General features: G+C 42.2%; 1 protein-coding gene and 1 non-coding gene across 2 annotated transcripts; one reads left to right on the forward strand and one right to left on the reverse strand.

Annotated features, from left to right (window-relative positions):
* Window positions 1-1445: 1445 nt before the first annotated feature.
* Window positions 1446-18811, forward strand: Rs1 (retinoschisin 1; the record flags this gene model as incomplete). The annotated part of the gene is made up of 5 exons (XM_058573082.1): window positions 1446-1496; window positions 2588-2690; window positions 12395-12536; window positions 13893-14088; window positions 18659-18811. Coding segments are annotated over 5 exons (645 nt in total), but the record flags the coding sequence as incomplete, so codon positions are not given.
* A 5592-nt stretch (window positions 18812-24403) lies between these two features.
* Trnat-ggu (transfer RNA threonine (anticodon GGU)) lies at window positions 24404-24475 on the reverse strand. The gene has a single exon. It is a non-coding gene; the product is annotated as a tRNA-Thr (tRNA).
* Between the last annotated feature and the right edge of the window lie 786 nt (window positions 24476-25261).

Genomic DNA, 25261 nt, shown 5'->3' on the forward strand with positions numbered 1-25261 from the left:
TGAACCCAGGGATGCTTTCCCACTGAGCCATCCTTTTAGTTTTTTAAATTTTGAGACAGGGGCTGGGGTTGTGGTTTAGCAGTAGAGCGCTTGCCTAGCATGCGTGAGGCACTGGGTTTGATCCTCAGCACTACATAAAATAAAGATATTGTGTCCACCTATAACTAAAAAATTAAAAAAAAATTTAAGACAGGATCTCACACTAAATTGCTGAGGCTGGCCTCAAACTTGCAATCCTCCTGCTTCAGCCTCCAGAGTCTCTGGGATTACAGGTATGTGCTACCTCACCCTGGCAATTTTGACTACTTTAAATTCCAATGACCACATGGAAATTGTTGCTATTGCACCGGACAGTGAAGCTTTAATCAGTTTATACTAATATACACAAACTCTTTTCCTACTTATTATGTACTCATCCTCTTTATTTGTACTCCAGAGATGATAGTTTATGTCAGTTTTGTGTTAAATTTTGTATGCTTTCACTTTTCCCATATTTATATATAGTATTTACACTTTAATTGTGGTTTGGCATTCCCTATAAATTATAGAAAAACCTACAAAGGAATTTCTAAACAATGTCCCAATCCTAAATAATCTAACTATGACATGGTAAGGGAACTGGGTATCAACTCCTGAGTAGTACATTAGATAGACACCAGGAATGAGGAAGAGGAGGAGGAGGAGGATGAAAAAGTAATAAGAGAAAACCTAACACTGTTACTGTTAAATAGAAAAGGAAAGCAAGATACAACATTATTTATAGAGTAGCTTGTCAAATATGTTTTTTAAATATTTATTTTTTGTAATGGGACACAATACCTTTATTTACTTGTTTTTATGTGGTGCTGAGGATCCAACCCAGGGCCTCACATGTGCTAGGTGAGTGCTCTACCGCTGAGCCACAACCCCAGCCCTCAAATATGTTTAAAAAATACACATGAGGGCTGGGGATATAGCTCAATGGGTAGAGTGCTTGCCTTGCATGCACAAGGCCCTGGGTTCAATCCCCAGCACCACCAAAAAAAAAAAAAAAACACACACACACATGAAAGGGCTGAGGATAGAGCTCAGTGGTAGAGTGCCTGCTTAGCATGCATGAAGCCCTGGGTTCAATCCCCAGCACAGAAGAAAAAAGAAAAATGGGAAAATTTACACTAAACATTGTTGCCTTTGGTGAAGAAAAATATAAATGGTCTCTCCTCCCCTGCTTGGCTACATTAATATATTTTCCAAAATTCCATAATGAACAAAAATAGTAATTAGCATCCTGTTCTGTTTCACTTTACTGTCCCTAGTTTCTCAGCATCTGTGGATGTTTTTCCTGGAAGATAGGTGCTTAGCTTGACTTCTTTCAGAAGGAGCTTTGTTAACTTTCACATGATTATTTTCCTTTTGCTTCTGTGTAATGAATAATATTGTCAAATTGCTTTTTTCTTAATTTCATTTTTCCTGTCTTATTCTTTTGCTCAGCCACACTGGGATTATCATCTACAGAGGTATGTCACAGTTAGAAGGCTGGAATGTACATGGGCACAGCTTTTGAAGCCCCTGCGTCCCATTACTAGAGATTGAACCTAGGAGAACTTACCACTGAGCTGCTACATCCCCAGCCCTTTTTATTTTTTATTTTGAGACATCTCCCTAATTACTGAGGCTGACTTCAAACTTGAGTTCCTCCTGCCTTGGCCTCCCGGGATGCTGGGGTTATAGGCATGTGCCACTGAACCCAGCTTGCTTTTTAAATTTTCTTAGACAAGATTAATATATAGGACTATCACCCCACCCCACCCCTACCCCCATGCTGGGGATTGAACCCAGGGTCATGCTAATGCAAGAGCTCCACCACTGAGCAACACCCCCAGCAAGATTGGTGCTTTAATGAGAGAATAACAGTAAACCAGATCTTAACTCAGAATGCTCAGTTTTGAATCCAGTGCCTTTATGTATTCTAATTGTGGGGCTGGGGGTTGATCCCAGGGTCTCCCACATGCTAAGCAAGCATTGTACCACTGAGCTACATTCCATCCCAAATCCAGTACCTTTAAAAATTGGATCCCTGGATAGGAACCTACAGGACATGTAAAAAAGTCCAACCTTGCATTGGGTTGAAACACAGCCATGCTCATACATTTACATATTGTCTATGGCTGCTTCCAAACTACAATGGCAGAATCGAGTACTTCAGAAAGAGATCATTTGGTCCACAAAAACCACAAACATTTACTGCTTGGTCCTTTGTGGACAAAGTATACGGACCCCTGTCTTAGAGAAAGGCATTCATATTAATCAGAATTAATATATAGGACTATCACCAAGCCCTCAGAGGGTGAACACCGCCCTCTACATGGATATATCTGAGAGATTATTAGCTGGTCACCCATGGCCACAGATATTTGTTTATTTAGAATCAAAGATGAGTGGCAACAGTAGGTGTTCAGGCTGGTAACAATTTTGCCACTGTAACAAAACACTCAGACAATATGTAAGGAAAGAACATGATCTTTGAAAATAAGCTTTCCATAGGCACTGACCACAGTTGCCTTTGCCTGCAAGTTTTCTGACTTCCTGTTCCTCTGGCTGCCTGCAGGATGAGGGCGAGGACCCCTGGTACCAAAAAACATGCAAGTGTGATTGCCAAGGAGGAACAAATGCTCTGTGGAATGCAGGCGCTACCTTAGACTGCATACCAGGTGAGTGTCACTCTTCTTGGTTCACCAGATTGGAACAGTCCTCAAAAACACCCTATTCCTCCTCCTTTCAATCTGGCTGAATTACCTCTGCTCCCAGCAACACTTTGCTCTGCGTTCTCTCCAGAGCTTCACACTGGCTGCTGCTTCCACAGACTGCACTGATGTCATTGTTCAAAAACAGCTTCCTAGATCTCTACCTGGTCTGACTGAAATGGGATCCAACTTTCAATGAAATTGATTAATGGAACTGACTGAAAATAAATGAATGGCAGGCAGCATGGGATTTCGAGAAGAGTACAGGCTTTAGGACTAGAAAGGCCAGAATTGGAATCCTGACCACATCATTTCAGAACTCTGGAACTGCCACTTGGTTCTTTATCTGTCCAATGGAGGGGACAGCAGTGTGTGGATATTCACTGCTCACCAAAACAACCATGTGCCTCTTCCCTCACATTTTCCAGCCTCCTTGCAGTCAGGTGGTACCATCTGATTAGTGGCAGCCAAGGTGAGCAGGCCACTTTCCAAATGAGGCATCACAAAGCTAGCATGCAACTCTCCACCACTAACTACATGCCCACCTCATTGTCCATTTTAGAAATAAACTTTTATTGAAACACAGCCATGTTCATACATTTACATATTATCTATGGCTCTCCCTTTCCCTGCCATGAAAACAACTGTTGACATAGTGGTTTTCTTTCTTTTTTTTTCCCCAGCCTGGTCCCTGGATTACTAAGTAGAGCAGAACCCGCTGCTTACCCACAATAGATGTCACCTAAGTGAAAAATACACCTGTTATGTGAAGCCTCTGAAATTTCCGGGACAATTTGCTCTGCAGCTAATGTAGCTTATCCTGATTAATATGAATGCCTTTCTCTAAGACAGGGTTCCGCATACTTTGTCTACAAAGGACCAAACAGTAAATGTTTGTGGCTTTGTGAACCAAATGGTCTCTTTCTGAAGTACTTGATTCTGCCATTGCAGTTTGAAAGCAGCCATAGACAATATGTAAATGTATGAGCATGGCTGTGTTTCAGTAAAAGTTAATTTGTAAAATAGACAATGAGGTGGGCATGTAGTTCAGTGGTGGAACACTTGCCTGACCTGTGCAAGGCCCTGGGTTCTGTCCCCAGCTCCACAGAAAAACTAAACAGAGATGGTGAACCAGATTTGGTTTAAGGGACATAGTTTGCTGACCCTTGCTTTTTTGTTGTTGTTATAGATGGACACAATACCTTTATTTATTTATTTTTATGTGGTGCTGAGGATTAAACCAGGTGCCTTACACGTGCCAGGCGAGCGCTCTACCGCCCCAGCCCCAGCCCCTGACCCTTGCTCTTAAGGGTTGTTATGAAGAATAAATAAAATAAAATGAGCCATCTTAGTATCCCGTGTTGGACTTGGGAACCTGTGTGTTGGGGGCTGGGACAAGGGGGCTGAATGCAAGGACCTTTGTTCTGTTTTTCTTGGTGCTAGGAACCTGGGGTTTCAGAACCCAGGGGGCTGAACGCAAGGACCTTTCTTATGTTTTTTGGTGCTGGGGATTGAACCCAGGACCTTATGTATGCAAGGCAAACACTCTACCAACTGAGCTATATTCTGACCCCTGAACATAAGGATTTGTGTATGCTAGACAAGTGCTCTACCACTGGGACATATCCCTCCACCAAGCTATAGCCAAAAGAATAGCTAAAAGTCTGGCTTTCCTTTCTCTTTCACCCTCTTACCCCAACTTCTGCCTCCAAGGAAGGGCACTCATGCTCTGGGAAAGAATTGAGCAGACTTTCAGAGGCAGTCCCAGCAAATATGTCCATGGCTGGGGGTCTATTTTGTATGAAACTGGTCTTGCCACCATCCCTGCAGTTAGGACACTGCTCTCCAACCTCATTCACTTTACATAATTGCCTGAGTAGCTGCACGCATTGTCTGTGAGCCTCTTCTCATTATTTCATTAAAATTTGCATTAAAATAGTAAATTGCAGAGCTGGGGGGATAAGGTACAATGGCTTCTATTGCCCCCTTTTTCCTATTTACTTAAAAGGAATAGGAAGTCAATTTGAAACTCAGTTTGTTCCCCAGGAGAACAGTGGGGCCCATGAGGAAAGCAGGAAGGCTATTTTGTTCACAGGCTTTTCTGACAGGAGGTCCCATTGTGCTCCCTGGCAGGAACTACTGCAGCCAGTAAATGTTGGTGTAATTGAAGGGCCCTCCTTAATAATCCATTTATAAATCAATTTAAACCTCTCATCGAGTGCCTATTAGGTGCAAGGCACTATTAGGAAGACAGAAATGAAGGTCTTGACTCCACCTTGGAGAGATTTACTAGTTAGTGGAAATAAATTTTTTCACTAGAGACATGAGACCTCCTGAAATTCCACTTCAAGAAAGTTCTAAGAAGAAACTGGAAAGAGATAATTTATGTGGGTTGGCTGCACTGACTCCATCAACTGTAAAACTGAGAAGGGCCTAGTGTTAGAGGAATATAAAGAGAACCCTGGTCCCTAAGGTATCTCCCCTACACAGTTGACATGAACTTGAAGTTCTAAAATGAGAAACATTTTAGTTTAAGTATTCCCCTCTCCCACTGTTTTTTTTTTCTTTTCTTTTCTTTTCTTTTCTTTCTTTGCCTTGCTGGGGATGGGAGCCAGGGCTTCATGCATGCTAGGCAATTGCCCTACCACTGAGACATCCCCAGCCCTTATTTTTGTTTTTCGAACAACAAAGATATTTTCGGGAAGGAAAAACAAAAACACAATCTCAAGTGTTCAGTGGTTGATCCTTTGTGTTAATTGGTTCCTTCATGAATTAGATGATTCAGGGCATCAGGACTAGCCACAGCTTCCAGAAGTCACTTGCCCATCCATGCCTCAGATTATCATCGGAATGTCAAGAATCCTGTTTGGTCTCTCTGGATCCTGAGATTGAGTGCTTCCACCGCAGATGGCCTTGAGAGAGAAGAACCTAGAAAGCACAGAAGAACAGGGGGTCACTCAGACCTTTGGGGGGGGGCAATGCAGAGGCCACAGGTGCACAAGGGTTGTTGATGCCTGGGGGCCCCACACATGGAGCAGAAGGCCAGGTGCATTATGGCCGCCTAAGCTTCAGCTAAAGCTATTAAAAAGACTAACACTGCCTTTTCCACAATTGAACCAAGATTACCCTGGCCCTCTGAGAGTGGGGTTTAGGGTAGGGAAGGTATTCAAAAGCATAAGAGTTCTAGTGGTTTGCTAACACTTTAATTCTAGATTTTACATTCTATAACATATTCAAGCATATACTCTATTCTATAAATATTCTGTATATTTTATCATTCTATATTCTACTATATTGTCACATATATTCATGTCTAACATCTAGGCACAGTAATATTCACAGCCCTCTAGAATCTCTTCCCAAGAATATCCTTGAACTATGTTTGTTTGTTTTGTTTCCATTTTGTTTTTCTTTTCTGGTACTGGGCATGGAACCCTGGGGTGCTGATTGAACTTGCAATCTTCTTGCCTCAGACTCCAAAGTAGCTGGGATCACAGATGTGTACCACAACCACCTGGCCTCTGCATTTCTTTTCTTTTATTTATTTATTTATTTAGTGTGTGTGTGTGTGTGTATATGTGTATGTGTATATGTATGTATATATATATATATGTATGTATATTAGTTGTAGTTGGACACAATACCTTTATTTTTATTTGTTTTTATTTTTATGTGGTGCTGAGGATCAAACCCAGTGCTTCACACGTGCTAGGTGAGCACTTTACCACTGAGCCACAACCTCAGCCCCCTCTGCAATTCTTTAGGTTAACTCCCATGCCCCGCCCCCATGCCCAGATGCTAAGGATGGAATCCAGGGCCTCCTAATGCTAGGCCACTGCTCTACCACCAAGTACATCCCCAGCCCTAACCTTTCTTTTTTTGGTATGGGGGGATTGAACCCAGGAGTGCTTAACCACTGAGCCACATCCCTAGCCCTTTTAATATTTTATTTAGAGACAAGGTCTCAATGAGTTGCTTAGGGCCTTACTAAGTTGCCAATTCTGGCTTTGAACATTCTGACCCTAAACATTCTTTTTAAGCATGCCTGGCCATCATGCCTACAAACCCAGAAAGCAGTGACTGAATAAAACAGCCCAATACATTAAGTAGACATAGCCTGGATTACCAACACATTACAAATATACATTTTTCATCTAATTATCAAGAGCCACTGGAGCCACAAAAGATGCAGGTTTTTCCTTACGAGTAAAATGAATATAGAAACAGTTTAATAACTGCAACAACAAGGTTCCATTGGGTGAAAAATTTGGCAAGTCACTTTCACTGTGTCTGATAAGGATCTCCTTAATGCCTTTGGCAACATTTATGCTGCTTTCTAGCTTTTACTCAATTTACAGTTGCTTTTTGATTAGGCCAGAGGGAATTCTCAAGGCTGCAATTCATTTCTACTTCCTCCTCGAGTTCTGTGCTTCCTGCATCTGCCATTTCTCTGCTTGTCCCCGGCTGTCACCCAAGATGGGATGACTGTATCTGTTTATCCCTTCATCCATCCATCCAATCAGATTATGTTAAGTGCCTAGTGCATTCAGGCATTCTGCTTGGCTCAGAGGATAGGATGTTGAGAAAGACAGACATGGGGAGCTGACAAAATCACAAGAGGAAGCAATATATGACAGGTATTACAGTTAGGCAGCATCATGGAGCCCCTTACTCAGCTCAGGGTGGGCAGGGGAAGTGGGTGGCGATCTGAAGGAGGTGAAGGCGGCAGGAAGGGGACAGAAAGCCTCAAGGGAAGGTGCCAGACTCCTCAGGCATACCTAAAGGAAGGCAGAGAAGGAAGAAAGGGGGAAAGAGGAATCAGGAAGCACCACAATCATAACTGATGTGCAGTTTATTTCATAGCACACAGATCATGAGAAATGTCACACTTTGTTTTTCCAAGTGAAAAGAAATCCAGTTTCAGTCCTCCCTTGTTATGGCCTGTGAGGAGTCTAAACACAGGTCTTTTACCACTGAGCCACATCCTTAGCCCTTTTTATTTTTTATTTAGAGACAGGGTCTTCCTAATTTGCTAAGGCTGGCTTTGAACTTGTGATCCTCCTGCCTCAGCCTCCCGAGTTGCTGGGATTACAGGCATGTGCCCCTACAGTTAGCTAAAGACAGGTCTTTTGAAGGTCCTTTTTCTTCCCTTTGAACTACTTGAAACCCCACAAGATTGTGAGGGCTTCCTGGGGGCAGGGCATGTGTTCAGGCTGGGTGGCAGGATCCTGGCCTGGCCCTAGGCCCCATTGGGGAGCAGTGGTGGCTCCTTTTCCTCCTGAGCCAAGCTTTCTAAGAAACCCCACATGGTATTCTGAGGCTTCCCGTAGCACAGGGCTCCCAGACCCCCTCCCTGCTCCTGTTTCTCAGGGGAACTACATCCCCACTGAGTCCACCACCATGCCACTGCTACCTTAACTGGGGGCTCTCACCTTCTCCTCTGGGAGGATCAGCTAATTCCTGTTCAGGCCTAGATTGTCCAATTCCATAAGCCTGAGGGATGCTGTCTACAAGGTGGGGGAATGAAGTGGGTCAGTGTAGGGTAGAATGGTGTTGGATTTCCTCCCTTGCCAGAAGGGCCCCCAACTCACGAATGTACCCTATCACACTAATATTACCTGCTACTTGTTTTTGTTCATTTGTTTTGAGTGCTTGGGATTGAACCCGGGGCCTCATGCATGCTAGACAAATACTCTACCATTGGGTCACATTCCTAGCCCCTAATCTGTTACTTTTTGGCCAGGCATGGTACTCTACAAACTCTATAGTCTCTAAACATTATTTCACCTTAATCTTTTCTTTCTTTTTTTTTTTAATGTGGTGCTGAGGATTGAACCCAGTACCTCACACATGCAAGGCAAGTGCTCTACCACTGAGATATGACTCCAGCCCCTCACTTAATCTTTTAGCAGCTTTATAAAGGTGATACTACTACAGTGGCATTTCACAGATGAGCAAACTGAGACCCAGAGGGGATTAAGCACTGTACTCACACTGAGGAAGAGTGGGAACCAATCCTGGTCCTCACTGGCTCTAAACAGACCTTCTTGACCTTGAATGCCTATTACAATCACCTGTAGCTTTGTCCTGATTGCCTCCCCACCTCCAGCTGCTCAGATGATTCCAAGGTGCAGCCCAGGCCAAGCCCCACTGGTCTAGAGTCTTTGCCTTGTACTCTGGAGGTATCAAGGAATGAGACTTGGAGCACCACACAGGAGGTTGGACACTGAAGGGCTGTTTTGGATGTACAACACAACAAACTTCTTTGAGTTGCCCGGATGGAAATAATTCCCTGGAAAATCTTCAGGGATCAGTGGGCTGAGACTTGGGATCTGGCAGTAAGGTATAGATTCACAGAGGCCACCTGCAGCCATGATATAAAACTATCACCTGTTGGGCTGGGGTTGTAGCTCAGCGATAGAGCACTTGTCTTGCAAGCAGAAGGGTTTAATCCTTGGCACCATAAACAAAAATAAAGATATTATGTCCATCTACAACTAAAAACATTTTTTTAAGAAAAAACAATTGTCACATGCCCTGGAGAGTGAGTGCAGGGTCCACAACTGGATAAACAGCTTTTTTTTTTTTTTAACTTTATTTTATTTATTTTTATGTGGTGCTGAGGATCAAACCCTAGGCGTTGCACATGTGAGGCGAGTACTCTATTGCTGAACCATAACCCCGGCCTCGATAAACAGGTTTTTAGATCGAAAAGCTAGAAAAGCCCTTCCCAGGCCTTTAAGGACACTGCCCCACTGAGTCTGGAGTCCACTCCTAATCATTAGATGTGGGAAATATGGCAGACAAAAGAGTTGTAAGGGAGTTGCTGGGTCCATGGCTCAGTGGTAGAGCTCTTGCCTAGCATCTGTGAAGTACTGGGTTTGATCCTCAGCACCACATATAAATAAACAAAATAAAGGTCTTTCAACATCTAAAAAATAAAGAATTGTGAGGGGCAAATAGAGAAAGAGCAAAGTGCCAGGCACAAGGTGGTGATTGGGAGGGGCGGTGACAAGGGGTCTTGTTCTGTTACACCTCCTCTCTCTCAGCTGGTGGCCCTGAGCAAAATAAATAAATAAATAAAAGTTCAGTCATCAAATGCTACAAATGTTAAAGATGAAGGGACCTTAGCGATATCTACAGTTAGAATTTTACAGATTCGAAAGGCTGAGAGCTGAGGTTAAGTAACAGCCAAGAGCCCTACTGAGACCCTGCTCTCTGATGCTTTGGACTCACCCCTCCTTCAGGTGGCTCAAGCCTGTCTTCCAGGCTGGAGGGAAGTTGAGGGAACTAGAAGAGCGTGGGAGCCCAAGGGCACTCAGTCCTCTGAAGCTCCAGCCCACAAAACGCCTTCCCTGGCAGGCTAAGGTTTTTCAAAGTGCACTTTGAAAGTGTGCTTGTTAAAAATGCGAAACTCTGGGGATGGAATCCTAGAAACTGCATTCTTAACAAGCTCCCCTGATGATTCTACCATGCAAGGCATGATTGAGTGACCCATAAAAGCACTGCTCTTCTCTCTCCCAGGAATTGACATTATTTTAATAGACTCCCAAAGTCTTGGAGACTTGATAAACTACAAATACTGTCCCCTCTCCCCCAGCCCCTCTGAGTTGTAGATGCTGGTAGAATTCCAGCCTATTCCTTTGGTGCGTTACGGCAGAAAAGTTGAGGAGGCTAGTGCTGTCCTGTCTTCAGCTGCTGGAGGCAGGACATGACCCTCTTGGCAGGTACTCTGGAGCCTTAGGATGGCACTCAAGCTTTTGCATGCTCCATTCAGTTTTATTGACTGTTGAAAATTATCTAGAAAGACTTCAGTTCTCCATTTTACTATTACAGATGATGATACCCCAGTAAATATGTCAACTTTTTTATTCCCCCAGGTATTAAGGACTGAACCTAGAGATTCTGTACCACTGAGCTACACCCCCATTCCCATTTTACTTTTTATTTTGAGACAGGACCTCACTAAGTTGCTGAAGCTGGCCTCAAACTTGTGATCCTTTTGCCTCAGCCTCCTGAGTCACTGGGATTACACGTGTGCACCACTGCACCTGGCTACCTCTTCAGCTTGAACTCAAATATACACATGTACACATGGAGGAAATAATTTTTTTTCTTTGCCTTATTTGGAGTTTACCATTCACAATCAGAAAATTAGTCAAATGTATTTATATGTTTATACTTTGTTTTCTATAGCAATTCAGTTAAAAATTGGGTTTTGTTAGAGATGTCCAAAAGAGTGGCTATTGAATTAGTTTTTGACTCAGAAGGCAAAAAGACTATGGGATAGAGAGTTGCTTAGCTGGGCATGGTGGTACACGCCTGTAATCCCAGTGGCTTGGGATGCTGAGACAGGAGGATCGTGAGTTCAAAGCCAGCCTCAGCAATGGCAAGGTGCTATGCAACTCAGTGAGATACTGTCTCTAAATAAAATGCAAAATAGGGCTGGGGATGTGGCTCAGTGGTTGAGTGCCCCTGAGTTCGATTCCTGGTACAAAAAAAGAAAAAGAAAAAAGAATATCAGGGCTGAGGGCTCTATAGTTCTTCTTACCCCATGGTACAAGATGGCTACAGTTACACCAGCTATCAGGTCCTTCAATCTAGACAACTGGAAGAAAGAAGGGGCAAGCAAAACTTGACCACAAATCCCTAGCACACATCTTCTTACATCTCACTGGTGAGAAATTATGTCATGTGGTTACTTCTAACTGCAAGAAAGCCTGCAAATGATTGCCTCTTTAGCTGGCCACATTGCTGTCACCAATAAAATTAAGCCTTTTTAGTCTAAGAGAAGGGGGAAATGGTGGTTGGGTTGGCAATTGGCAGTCTCTGATCAGGTAACCCAATACTGTTGTCAATACGAGGAAACAGCATATAGCCCAATTTGGGCTATTTCCATTTGGAAAAAGCAGTGTCTTTCAGCTGATCCGTATTCAATAGTCACTCAGGTATACTTCACCTATTTTTATTTATTTATTTATTTTGCATTAGACTGGTGAGAAAACAGCAATTTACAAGTGGGAAGTCAATATATAATTGCCTTTCTTGCTGGCTCACCATTGTTTTATTCCTATAATTGGCATCATCTGCTGCCCAAGAACAATTAGAGACCCGGATGTCATCATGCAGCATGGCTAAACCTGCTCGCTAATGAGGGAACTGAAGATGTCTGACATTTAAATATGCTATTTTACCGAGTACCTCTTAGTGTTTAGGTCTCAAAGTTGGTGGAGGAGGAGAAGTATTTCTCAAATCCCCCTCCCCCTATGAGGTTGCCATAGAACCATTTCCCTCTGCTTTTCTGAACGTTGAGTCTCTATGGCAATCCCTTCACTTCATCCTTCATGCTCCTTCCGCATGAGCAGTAAATAGTTGAAGGCTTTTGTGAACCTCCTTGCTGACAAGTAAAACATTCTCCATTTCCACAGTGCAAACAAGATAGGGTTGCTTTGTTACTTCAGTCATCTGAGTACTGAGATGTGGTGGTGGAAAGGCTTGTTTTTAATTTTTCTTTTTGAGATGGGAGTCTTGTTCTGTTACCAGTCTGGCCTTGTACTTTTGGCTTACATGCCACTACAGTTTCCAAGCAGCTGGGGCTACAGGTGTGTACTACTGTGCCCGGCTAGAGGTATGGATGTTTGAATTGAATGTGCGTTGTTTTTCCTTTCCAGAATGCCCATATCACAAGCCCCTGGGTTTTGAGTCAGGGGAGGTCACACCAGACCAGATCACCTGCTCCAATCCGGAGCAGTATGTGGGCTGGTATTCCTCATGGACTGCAAACAAGGCTCGGCTCAACAGTCAAGGCTTTGGGTAAGTAGTGCAGTCCCAGGTGGTTTTCTGTTTTGTTTTTCCCATATACTTTAAAAAAATAGGTTTCTCTAATAAACAAATGGCACAGAATGCACTTATTTATTCAATACTGAGTACCTTCCATGTGCCAAGGACTGTGGGTATAGCAGTGGACAGGATGGATAAGGTCCTGGCCTTCAGGAGGTGCACAGTTTAGAGGAACAGACAGACTGTAAGCACATCAGCACACAACCGATTATTCAGTAAGTGTGATGAGCCTTGTGAGGAAAATGAAGAAGGAAATAAGATCTCATCCATTGCAAGTACCAGGGAAGGCTTTTTTTTTTGTATCAGGTACCAGGGCACTTAACCATTGAGCCACATCCCGACATCCCTGGCTCCTTTTTAATTTAGAGACAGGGTCTCACTGAGTTACTTAGGGCCTCACTAAGTTGCTGAGGCCAGCTTTGAACTTGCAATTCTCCTGCCTCAGCCTCCCAAGTTCCTGGGATTACAGGCATGCACCACTGCTCCTGGAACCAGGGAAGGTTTTCTTTGTTTCTTTCTTTTCTCTTGTACTGGGGATTGAATTCAGGAGCACTCAACCACTGAGCCACATCCCCAGCCCTATTTTGTATTTTATTTAGAGACAGGGTCTCACTGAGTTGCTTAGCGCCTCACCGTTGCTGATGCTGGCTTTGAACTCATGACCCTCCTGTCTCAGGTTCCCAAGCCACTTGGATTACAGGGGTGCAACACCGTACCTGGCCCAGGGAAGAGTTTCTAAGCAAAAGATATTTCATCTGAGACTTGAAGATTGTGTTTTAGTCAGCTTTTTCACTGCTGTGACTAAAAGACCCAGCCAGAACAACTGTAAACGATGAAAAGTTAATTTGGAGGCTCACAGTTTCAGAGGTTGTAATCCCTTGGGGCTGAAGGTGAGGCAGAGCAACATGCTGGAAGTATGGTAGAAGGAAGCAGCTCACACGATGATCAGAAAGCAGAGAGAGTCGCCCCTTGCCAAATACAAATATGTTCCCAAAGTCATGCCCATAATGCCCCACCTCCTTCAGCCACACCCCACCTGCCTTCAATTACCATCAGTTAATCTAGTAGGGGATTAATTCACTGATTGGGTAAAGGCTCTCCTAACCCAATCATTTATCCTCTAAACCTTCTTGCATTGTCTCACCCATGAGCTTTTGGGAGCCACCTCACGTCCAAACCATAACAGATGGTCAGGTGAGGGAGGATAAGAAGCATGGGTTACGGCAGGTACAAAGACTTGAACTGGGGGATGGTATCTTCTGGTGCTTGCTGGCTATTTGCAGGCACTCACAGGGGAAGGTTCCTGGTGACTTGATGTGTTTCTGGCAGGTGTGCGTGGCTCTCCAAGTTCCAAGACAGCAGCCAGTGGTTACAAATAGATCTGAAGGAGATCAAGGTGATTTCAGGGATCCTTACCCAGGGGCGCTGTGACATCGACGAGTGGATGACCAAGTATAGTGTGCAGTACAGGAGTGATGAGAGCCTGAACTGGATTTACTATAAGGACCAAACTGGAAACAACCGGGTAAGTGGAGCTTACCCAAAACCCATCTTCGGCACACACCCTCTCTGGGACGCCTCTCTTATCCCTGTGTTGCATTCGTCACCTTCTGTCAGAGCACTAATCCCATGGCAGAGTGGGTCATCTGTGCTTCTTTCCTGCAGTTCAGTTTGATCTTTCCTGGTTGTCGCATTAGTGCCTGGCAGTTTGTGAATGAATGTTGCTCTTTTATGCAAAGAAAATATTTGTCTGATTTCTATCAGTGCATAGTTGCCTAAAGACCCAAGACTGGCCATAGGGAGTATTGCAAACTCACTGGATCATTGAACACACTTTGCTTCATGGGTTTGGCTTGATCCATTACAGACACGGGTAGATAATCATGCATTTGTATAGATATGGCCTCTCCTTACTATTGATCTGAGATTGAATGCTGGAAACCTTTTGACAACCTAGCAAGTTAGCTGCCTAATCACACTAGTGTTTATTAAAAGGATTCCACCAGTGCAAGAACAGACACTTTTGGGCAACCCTATATCCTATTAATCTTTGAAAACTGAGACCAAAGTCATCTTCATCATAAACTAAACACATTAGATTCCTGACTATAAATATTTGAAATGAACAAAAATGAGTTAAAAATTCACTACCTGTTTGGAAATGTTAAGTATTTTTTGCCTAAGAGTAAGGAATTACCCGGGCTCATTTTGACATTTGACTAGGTTAAGCAGACCTGTATGGCTGACAATGAGAAGGCTTTGTGGTCAGTCTGATGACAATCTGCAAAGTATGACATTCATGGATGAGGTTGAGGAGTTCGGACACAATGGGAAAAAACCATCTTGATACTTGGACATCTAAATTCATTTTTGTTCTTATTAGTTGGCTTTTCCAAAAGATATTAGGATTCTGTTTCAAGCCCCGTGCCTTTTTGTTGTTGCTGTTCTTTTTTAGTTATACATGACAGTAGAATGTATTTTATATTGGAATAACTCCAGGACAAACATATTATACATACACGGAGTATAACTTATTCTAATTTTTGTGGTTGTACATGATGTAGAATTACCGTGATCATGTATTCCAATACAAGGCTAGGAAAGTTATATCCAATTAATTCTACTGTCCTTCCTCTTCCCCTCCCATTCCCTTTCCTTCATTCCCCTTTGTCTATAATCCACTGGATTTCTATTCTTGCCCTAGCCACACTCCCTTGTTTTGGGTTAGCATCCACATATTAAAGCCCTGTGCTTCTTGCACAGGTCTTGATAGTCATTGTTCTTTGAAAGAGGCACTCACTTCTGGTATTTGCATAAACTAGTGGAGCCTGTTCCATAGTCCCCTCTATATCTGGTTCCTGATTGGAATAACTCCAGGACAAACAGCTGAGAGAGGATAACATTAGGTGTTACTACTGGGAAGAAAAGCAAGATCATGGCAGACAAGGCCTGTCCTGTTCTTTTTTAGTACATATTAGTTTCGTTATATTATAGTCATACATCAGATAACACATTTTGATCATTTACCCCTTCATTTCTAGCCTTTCTCTCCCCTACCCCAATATCCTTCTTGCTAATGAATAGTCTCCCTTCTCATGTTATCTTTTTTTCTCTTCCTAGATTTCACATGAGAAAACATGTCATTTATTTATTTGTTTGTTTATTGATACCAGGGATTGAACCCAGGGGAGCTTAACCACTGAGCCACATTCCTAGACCTTTTTTGTATTTTATTTAGAGACAGGGTCTCACTAAGTTACTTAGGGCCTAGCTAAATTGCTGAGGCTGGCTTTGAACTTTTGATCCTCCTGCCTCAGCCTCCTGAACTGCTGAGATTACAGGCATGTGCCACCATGCCTGACATCCATTCGTTTATTTATTTATTTTGGTGGTGCTGGGGATGGAACCCAGGGCCTTATGCATATTAGGCAGGCACTTGGCCACAAAGCTATATCTCCAGCCCAATACTTATCTTTTCAAGTACGGCTTATTTTACTCAAAATGATGTCCTCCAGCTCCACCCATTTTCCTGCAAATTACGTAATTTCGTTCTTTATGGATGAATCATACTCCATTGTATATATAGATCACATTTTCTTTATACATTTATCTGTTGATGGGCACCAATACTTGTCTATGGTAAATTGTACCTCAATAAACTTGGGTATGCAGTTACCTCTATAAGTATGCTGACTTCAGTTCTTTCAGATATATCCAGTAGTGCTATAGCTGAATTCTATGGTAGTTCTCTTTTTAGCTTTTGACCTCTATACTGACTCCCTTAGTGGCTGTGCTAATTTAACATCCCCACCAGCAGTGTATGAGGGTTCCTCTTCCCCTGCATCCATACCAGTATTATTATTATTAGGTACTGGGGATTAAACTCAGGAGCACTCAACCACTAAGCCACATCCCCAGACCTATTTTGTATTTTATTTGGAAGCAGGGTCTCACTGAGTTGCTTAGCACCTTGCCATTGCTGAGGTTGGCTTTGAACTTGCAATCCTCCTGTCTCAGCCTCCCGAGCTGCTGGGATTACAGGTGTGTACCACCATGCCTAGCTCAAGCATTTATTATTATTTTTATTTTTGAGGATAGACATTCTGACTGGGGTGAGATGAATTCTCAATGTAGTTTTGATTTGCATTTCTCTGACAAAGATATTCAACATTTTTTTTTCATACAATTGTTGGTCATTTGTCTTCTTTTCAGAAGGGTCTGTCTGTTCAGTTCATTTGCCCATTTATTGATTGGGTTATTTTTTTATTTTTTGGTGTTTTTTGAGTTCTTTATATATTCTGGATATTATTCCTCTGTGGGAAGAGTAGTTGCCAAGGATTTTCTCCCATTCTGTAGGTTGTCTCTTCACTCTGTTGTTTTCTTTACTGTGTAGGAGCTTTTTAATATGATGCAATCCAACTTGTCAATTCTTGCTATTATTTCTTGAGCTATTAGAGCTATTCAGGAAATCTTTGCCTATGCCTATGTCTTGAAGTGTTTCCCTTGTGTTTTCTAGCAGTTGCATAGTCTCTGGTCTAATTCCTAAGTCTTTGATACCATTTTTTTTTTGGTCCTGGGGATTGAACTCAGGGCACTCAACCACTGAGCTACATCCCCAGCCCTATTTTATATTTTATTTAGAGTCAGGGTCTCACTGAATTGCTTATCGCCTCGCCATTGCTGAAGCTGGCTTTGAACTTGTGATCCTCCTGCCTCAGCCTCCCAAACTGCTGAGATTACAGGCATGCGCCACCATGTCCAGCTCTTTGATCCATTTTGAGTTGACTTTTGCACAGGATGGGAGATAGGGATCTAGTTTCAGTCTTTTACATAATGGATATCCAGTTTTCCCAGCACCGTTTGTTAAAAGGCTGTCTTTCCTCCAGTGTATGTTGTTGACACCTTTGTCAATGAGATAAGGCCAGCCTTGGTTAGTGGATGTTTAAGGCCAAATTCAGGAGATTATCTCAGAAGGAAATGAAGTGTTCCCTTGTCGTGGGAGAGAACACTATGACTCTGGGAATAGTGCAAAGAATGATTTCTTTGGAAATACTGTCAAATATCCATTGCATCTTTTTGCATGCTACTTCCTGAAAAACACTATGCATCAAACCCTTTTTTTCTCTATGATACCACCCTCCAGTTTTTATCTGTTTAAAAAAATATTTTTCCAAGTCTAAAAGGTACTTGTCACTAGTATCAAAGTAGGAACACACATTTCAGCTCTGGTTCACAGCTTCAGAGCCAGGCACAAGTTTCTATTTGAGTCCATTTGGGATACCTTTGAAACATGGGAACATTCTTCTTGTAAGTATGATATGGGCTTTTTAAACTGTCTTGTCAAAATGCAGACAACAAAAACACAAAATTGACAGTAAGAGTCAAAAAGCTCTTTTTTTTTTTTTTTGGTACTGGGGATTGAATCCAGGGGTGCTATACCACTGAACTAAATTTCCAGACCTTTTCATTTTCTGAGATAGAGGATAGGGTCTCACTAAGTTGCTGAGGCTGGGCTCAAATTTGTGATCCTTCTGCCTTATCCTCCTAAGTAATTGGGATTACAGATGTGTGCCATCATACCTGGCAAGAGGTATTTTCTATCAGTGCTACCCAATAGGACTTTCTGCAATAATGGAAATATTCATATCTGTGTTGTCCAATGATATACATTGAAAGGTAGCTAATGTGGGCTGGGGGTGCAGCTCAGTGGTAGAGCATTTGCCTAGCATGGATGAGACCCTGGGATTGATCCCTGGTGCTACAAAAAGAAAAAAAAAGAAAAAAAAAAAAGTGACTGAGAAACTGAATTTTCATCTAATGTTAATTCATATAAATTTAAATTTAAATAGATGCTACTGGCTACCACATTGGATGGTGTAGTTCCAAAAGTCTTCATATATTCAGAAATGCCTCAAGTATATAGGTGCTGACAATTATTAAAGGTCAGATTTTACAGGGTACTTATAAATTCTTTGCACTATAACTACTTTCTAGGATTGTCCATGGTTCAAAGTTGGAGTTGACTCCAGATAGTAGTTGGTTGTCTTTTTCTCTCCCCTGATGTAATGGTAACAGGATTTCTTTTCTCTCTTTAGGTCTTCTATGGAAACTCAGATAGAAGTTCCACAGTCCAGAACCTGCTGCGGCCCCCCATCATTTCCCGTTTTATCCGCCTGATCCCACTGGGCTGGCACATCCGCATTGCCATCCGCATGGAGCTGCTGGAGTGCGTCAGCAAGTGTGCCTGATGCCTGCCTCAGTTTGGCCCTGCCACAGGGTGGAGGGGTATGGGAGGGACCTTTTTTTTTTTTTTTGGTACCCGGGATTGAACTCAGGGGCACTCAACCACTGAGCCACATCCCCAGCTCTATTTTGTGTTTTATTTAGAGACAGGGTCTCTGACTTCCCTGAGTTGCTTAGCACCTCACTTTTGCTGAGGCTGGCTTTGAACTTGTGATCTTCCTGTCTCAGCCTCCCAGGGTGCTGGGATTACAGGTGTGGCCCTGCTACAAGCACTTTTAAATGCAGAGCTTGGTAGAGAATATTTCATTTTTTAAAAAGCAATATAGTTTCCAATGAAAGAAAATGAACTTTCCCCCCACTGAGGGCCAAAGAAAATAAGAACAAAGAAAATATCCCCCAAACCAATTTTCTTATGAAAGCTTAAGTAGCAGGGGTAATTTGCTGCACTCCCTCTTGCTTGCTCTCTCTGTCTTGGCCACACTGTGAAAGGTGCAGTCCCAGGGGAATACAATGCAGCCCTGATAATTTGAAAAATCTTTTTTGCTCAACCACATTCAAAACAGGAATGTACAGTTTTGTAAAGCTTTGCTTGAATGCTGAAGGGAAGCAGGCTTGTAGTTACATTTTCATTCAGCCATGGCCTTGAAGACTTGAGAGGTACCTGAAGTTATGGGGGAGACTGGGTGGCAGTACAAATGAGGTAGATGGGAGCCTGTGGCATGCCCCACAATGGTCCTGGTCAACAGATCCTGTACATGACAAAGGACTAAATGTTCAAGGTAGGAAAGCTTCCCTGCTCAGTTTTCACCTTGTGGGGGTGGGGTGGGGTAGAGTATTAGCTTCAAGAACACAGGGAACTTGGCCTGGTGGCACATGCCTGTAATCCCAGCAGTTTGGGAGGTTGACACAGGAGGATTGGGAGTTCAAAGCCAGCCTGAGCAACAGTGAGGAGCTAAGCAACTCAGTGAGACCCTGTCTCTAAATAAAATATAAAATAGGGCTGGGGATGTGGCTCAGTGGTTGAGTGCCCCTGAGTTCAATCCCCAGTACCAAAAATTTAAAAAGAACACAGGGACTGGGGAAGGGTCCAGAGCTCCCATTACATACGGCTCCATTCTGCAACTCATTCAGGCAAACTACTCCAGTCTGTGATGAATGCATGGGGCAGGCTGATCATTTAAGTAGCAGGTCTCCTATGTTTAGGAACCCCAGATAACTCCAACACAACAGAATTTCCTTATCTCAGACTACCTACCAGTTTTTAAGAAACATTTTGACAACAGCTGGCCCAGGAGCTATCACTGGTCACTTGGAGGTGACCTGTTAACTGCATGCTTCATAGGAAGTGGCCAGGGCTCCCAATATAAAAAGAACCATGTAGCTTCTACCCTGGAAGCCTCTCACCCTCCAACCTATGCCTTGTACCATCCAAAAACACCTGCCCCTGACATTTGACACCTCTTTGGAAAGGAGCAGGCCTGAACCTGGCTTTCTCTTGCTGGAGCTCATTTGGCAGACAGTGTAGCTCAGCCTGAGTTCTAGGTCCTTCCCTGGAAGAGGCTAGTAACATGGAGGTCAGGGGTGGGTAGAGCTATATGGAAAGTAAGAGCTGAGAGGGTTTGGAACCCTCCAAAGAGTTTGGGGAAGCAGAGAATGTCCTGGAGCTGTGTAACCCCTGTTAGCAGGTCATTTCTCACTTATTTTTCAATTTCAAACAACAAGGGAAGTGAATGGACTCATTCTAACATGATCCTGGACATCACATTCAGTTCTGTGAACAGGCAGGTTCCTAAAAGCCCCATATCTCTCCCCTGGTGTTCTAGGGCTCAGAATAGCTTTATATTCAAGCCAACATCTTTTTAATCTCCATGCCATATACCTGGAAAAATGCTTTCTCTTGCTAAGTTTTCTCCCAAATATAAACAGACCACTGGTGGAGTAGGGTGGGGTCATTCTTTATTCAGCCATTCTTTTGGACAGAGCGGCTGAATAAAGACCCTTATTATTGGCGGGGGAGGGGGGGGTGGGGGGGGCGGGGGGGAGTTACTTGGCATTGAACCCAGGGGCCCTTTACCATTGAGCTACATCCCAGGCTTTTCGTTTTTTTGAGACAAGTTTTCATTAAGTTGCTTAGGGCCTCACTAAGTTGCTGAGGCTGGCCTCACCTGTGATCCTCCTGCCTCAGTCTCCCAAGCTGCTGGGATTATAGGTGTGTGCCATTGTGCCTGGCAAAAACCATTATTTGAAAAACTGAACTAATGAAGTTATAAGAAAATTATAAACAGATTGTCAAAGAAAATTGCAGTAGCTTAAGAGTTAAGGGCTTCTACAACTGGCATCATCAGACTCATAAGGCAAGCAAGAATATACTTTAGGAAAAAAAATAAAGACCAAAATAGTGTGACAAATGGGTAAACGTTCTTCAAATAATTGCTCATGTTGGAAATTTTTGTTTTGTAATAGTTTTATTGAGATAACATATCATCCAATCCTCACCCATTTAAAGTGTGTAATTCAAAGATTTTTAGTATACTCAGAGTTGTACAACCATCACAAGCAACTTTAGGTAACTACTAACCCATTTTCTGTATCTTTTATTTTTTTTTTCTTTTTCTTTTTGTACCAGGGATTGAACTCAGGGGCACTTAACCACTGAGCCACATCCCCAGCCCCCCTCCCACTTTTTTTGAGATAGAGTCTTGCTAAATTGCTAAGGCTGATCTTGAACTTGCACTCCTGCCTCAGCCTCCCAAGTTGCTGGAATTACAGGTGTGTGCCACTGCACCTGGCCCCATTTTCTATTTCTATATAGATTTCCCTATACTAGATATTTTTCCCTAGAGATGGAATCATATGACATGTGATAGTTTGTGACTGGCTTCTTTCACTTAGCAGTACTTTGAAAGCTCATCCTTGTAGTATGTATCAGTACTTCACTCCTTTTTATTGCAGAATAGCATTCCATTGTATGGATATACTACATTGTTATTTATTCATCATCCCTCAATGGACCTTTGGGTTGTTTCCATTTTTTTGGCTATTCGGAATAATGCTGCTATGAACATATGCATGTGAATTTTTGTGTGGATGTATGCTTTCATTTATCTTGGGTATGAACCTGGGAGTGGAACTGCTGAGTCATAGTCTGCGTTCAACTTTTTGAGGAGCTACTTTCCCAAGTGTCTGCACTGTTTGCGGTTTCCACTAGCAATGTCGGAGGGGTCCAATTTCTCCACATCCTCACAACGCTTATTGTCTGTTTTTCATTATAGCCATCCCAGTATACATGGTGTGTTTTGTTGTAGTTTTGATTTGTTTTTCCCTAGTGATATGATGTTGAGCATCTTTTCACATTTACTGGCCATTTGTACATCTTTGGAGAAATATCTATTCAGATTCTTTGCTCATTTTACAATCATCTTACAATTGAGTTATAAGGACTTCCAACTATTTCTCCCACTCTAGGTTTTTTTCTTCCTCTCTTGATGGAATCCTTGGAAGCACATAAATTTTTAAATTTTAATGAAGTCCAACTTATTTTTTTGCTTGCTGGTTCTTTTGGTGTTATTGAGAAACCATTGCCAAATGCAAGGTTATGAAACAGTACTCCTATAATTCTACCTTTTACATTCAAGTCTCTGATCCATTTTGAGCTAATTTTTGTGCATGGTATCAAGTAGGGGTCTAACTCCATTCTTCTGAATGTAGATATCCAGTTGTTCCAGTCCCATTTGTTGAAAAGACTGTCCTTTCCCCTTTGAATGGTCTTGGCATCCTTGTCAATCAATGGATCTTAAATGGGATGGTTTATTTCACAGTCCTATTACCTCACTGTCTTCATCACTATAGCTTCTGGTAAGTTTTAAAATTGGAACATGTGAGTGAGTCCTCCAAGTTTGTTCTTCTTCAAGATTGTTTTGGCTATTCTGGGTTCTTTGAATTTCAATATGAATTTTAATTTCTGCAAAGAAGCCAGATGGGATTTCACACTGGACACTGCTCAGTACTTCAGAATTTAATAAACAATGAATCACTGAGATCTATAAAACATTTACCTGAAGTTAATTTGCTCCCAACAGCCATACTAATTATTTACTTCATTAAATTAATGACAAAATGTATAAAAAAATAAAACTATTATTGAGAGAAATGTGAAGCTTAACAGAAACTTGTTATTAAACATGTGAAATATGTTTGTAGTATCATTTCTTTTGTGGGGGGAAACTTTCAATTAAAAATACATAATGCAGTAAAAACGCACTCTTACTTTATTTTAACATGTTTATTTTTATTTTTAGAAATGCTAGAGTGTGGTCTACACTTGGGGACTTTTAAAAAATGTGGTAAAATATACACAACATTTTTGCAGATTTTAAATAATTAAATGAAATGTTATGAACAGAGAAGTAGCATTAAGTGTTGCCAATATTAAGAAAAAAAAATCTGAGCTGATTCTAGTACTCGGTGTGGGAGGAGGTTACTTGGACAAAGCAAAGGTATTTCAAGATAGAGGTACTGGTATGAATCTATTCTCAGAGCCAAGAAGACTGCACCCCTAAAAGTGAGCCTTTGAACAAATGCCGACAGAAGCCTGCCTCTGTTCACTGATGTGGTTGCTGAAGCCTGCTGACAACAGCTTACAAGGGCTGCTGCTTTCCCTGTGATCCCAAGAATGGCTCCAAGCTGGCCTTTCTTGGCTACCACCACCTTTGAGGGCTGATAGGAAGATCAAATAAGATACATGTATCGAAAGTGCTTGGCAGCCATCCAGTGACATTCTTTCTCAGTTCACCAACTGGGACACAAATAATAGCAATAATGTTACAATAGCTAGCATTTATTGAAATTCTATAGAGTGCTTTGTAGTATCTCATTAGATGCTCACAACAACCCTCTGAAGTAGGTACCATGATTGTCTCCATTTAAAGGTAAGGAAACCAAAGCATAGGGAAGCTACATTTATCTTGCCTCAAGTCATGGGAAATTTAGTTCATGAAGCCAGGACTCCACTCAGGCAAACTGATTGTAGATCCTGGGCTTTGAACCACTTCAATGAAAAGTTCCATTCCCAAATCAAATCACTTGCGACCTGCTGCAAGACATGGGATGGAAGGTGGTACATAAATTGTTGGGGCTACAGTTAGAGCTCAGTGGCAGAGCGCTTTCCCAGCATATGTGAGGCACTGGGTTCGATCCTCAGCACCCATAAAAATAAATAGTACTGTGTACATCTACAATTAAAAAAAAAAAACATTGTTAAATTGGGTGTGGTGGTACACCCTTATAAGCCCAGAGATTCAGGAGGCTGAGACAGGAAGATGGCAAGTTTGAGGATAGCCTCAACAAGGCTATCCTTAAGGCTAGCCTTAGCAAGGGCCTAAGCAACTTAGAGAAAACCTGTCTCAAAATAAAAAATAAGAGAGAGTTGTGAATGTAGTTCAGTGGTAAAAGGCCCTTGGGTTCAATCCCCAGTACAGGAAAAAAAAAAAAAATTAGACATGAGGATTCATTATTACCTGCTCCAATTAGTATACTTACGTATCAATATAAATAGCTTTTTCTAAATGTGTTAGTCCCCCCCCCCCGCATTTTCATTTTGGGGGTGCTGGGAATTGAACCCAGGGCCTCATACGCACCAGGTAAGTGCTCTACCACTGAGCTACATCCCCAGCTCCCAAATGTGTTACCCTTTTCCTTCATTTAACTAAGTTGTATTTATTTTTGCACCTGAAATTCCTCCAGGCAAATATTTTTACATGATCTATGTTGGAAATTGTTTTTGAAAATCTGGACTTTGGAGTTAATTGAATAAACCAGAATTACTAAAGGGAAAACGATATCTGAATGGGACCACCATTAAACTTGATGTCAGTGCTATACATGGAGATGCAGTGGCTGCACCATTTACTAGTGGTTAAGGGTACAGGCCTTATGGTTAACATATTCAGCCTCAAATCCTAGGCGCGCCACTTCCAAACTGGGTGACCTTGAGCAAGATAACACAAAGTATGAAAACCTACAAAATGGAGATAATAATAGTATCTGCTCCACTGGGTTGTTATTTAAAGCAAATGTAACAATATAACACACGGCACTGTGCTATGAACAAAAAAAAATGCCCAGATACTTGATACAGTGTTAGTATAGCTGAAACCACAGGCCACAGTTTCCATGCCACTTAAGGACACAGAGTAAAGAACTGGTTGACACAGTGCCTTTTTTCGCTTGTTTTGACAGTGCTTTCTAAGAATACAAAGCACTTAGTATTAGCTCCTACTCTTTGTTTACAAAGATAAAACTGGAGAATATTTTATACATAAGTTACCACAAAATTTAAGTTCTTGCTTCTCTGACTGAGCATGACTCAGTAGGTCTTCTTTCCCTAAACCACAAAAGTGTCAATAAACTCTGGCCTGTTTTTTTTTTTTTTTTAAATAAAGTTCTATCTGAACACA

This window comes from Marmota monax, unplaced genomic scaffold (assembly GCF_021218885.2).
Source record: "Marmota monax isolate L192 unplaced genomic scaffold, Marmota_monax_Labrador192_F-V1.1 WCK01_AAM20220418_F8-fsc00203, whole genome shotgun sequence".
NCBI lineage: Eukaryota > Metazoa > Chordata > Mammalia > Rodentia > Sciuridae > Marmota > Marmota monax.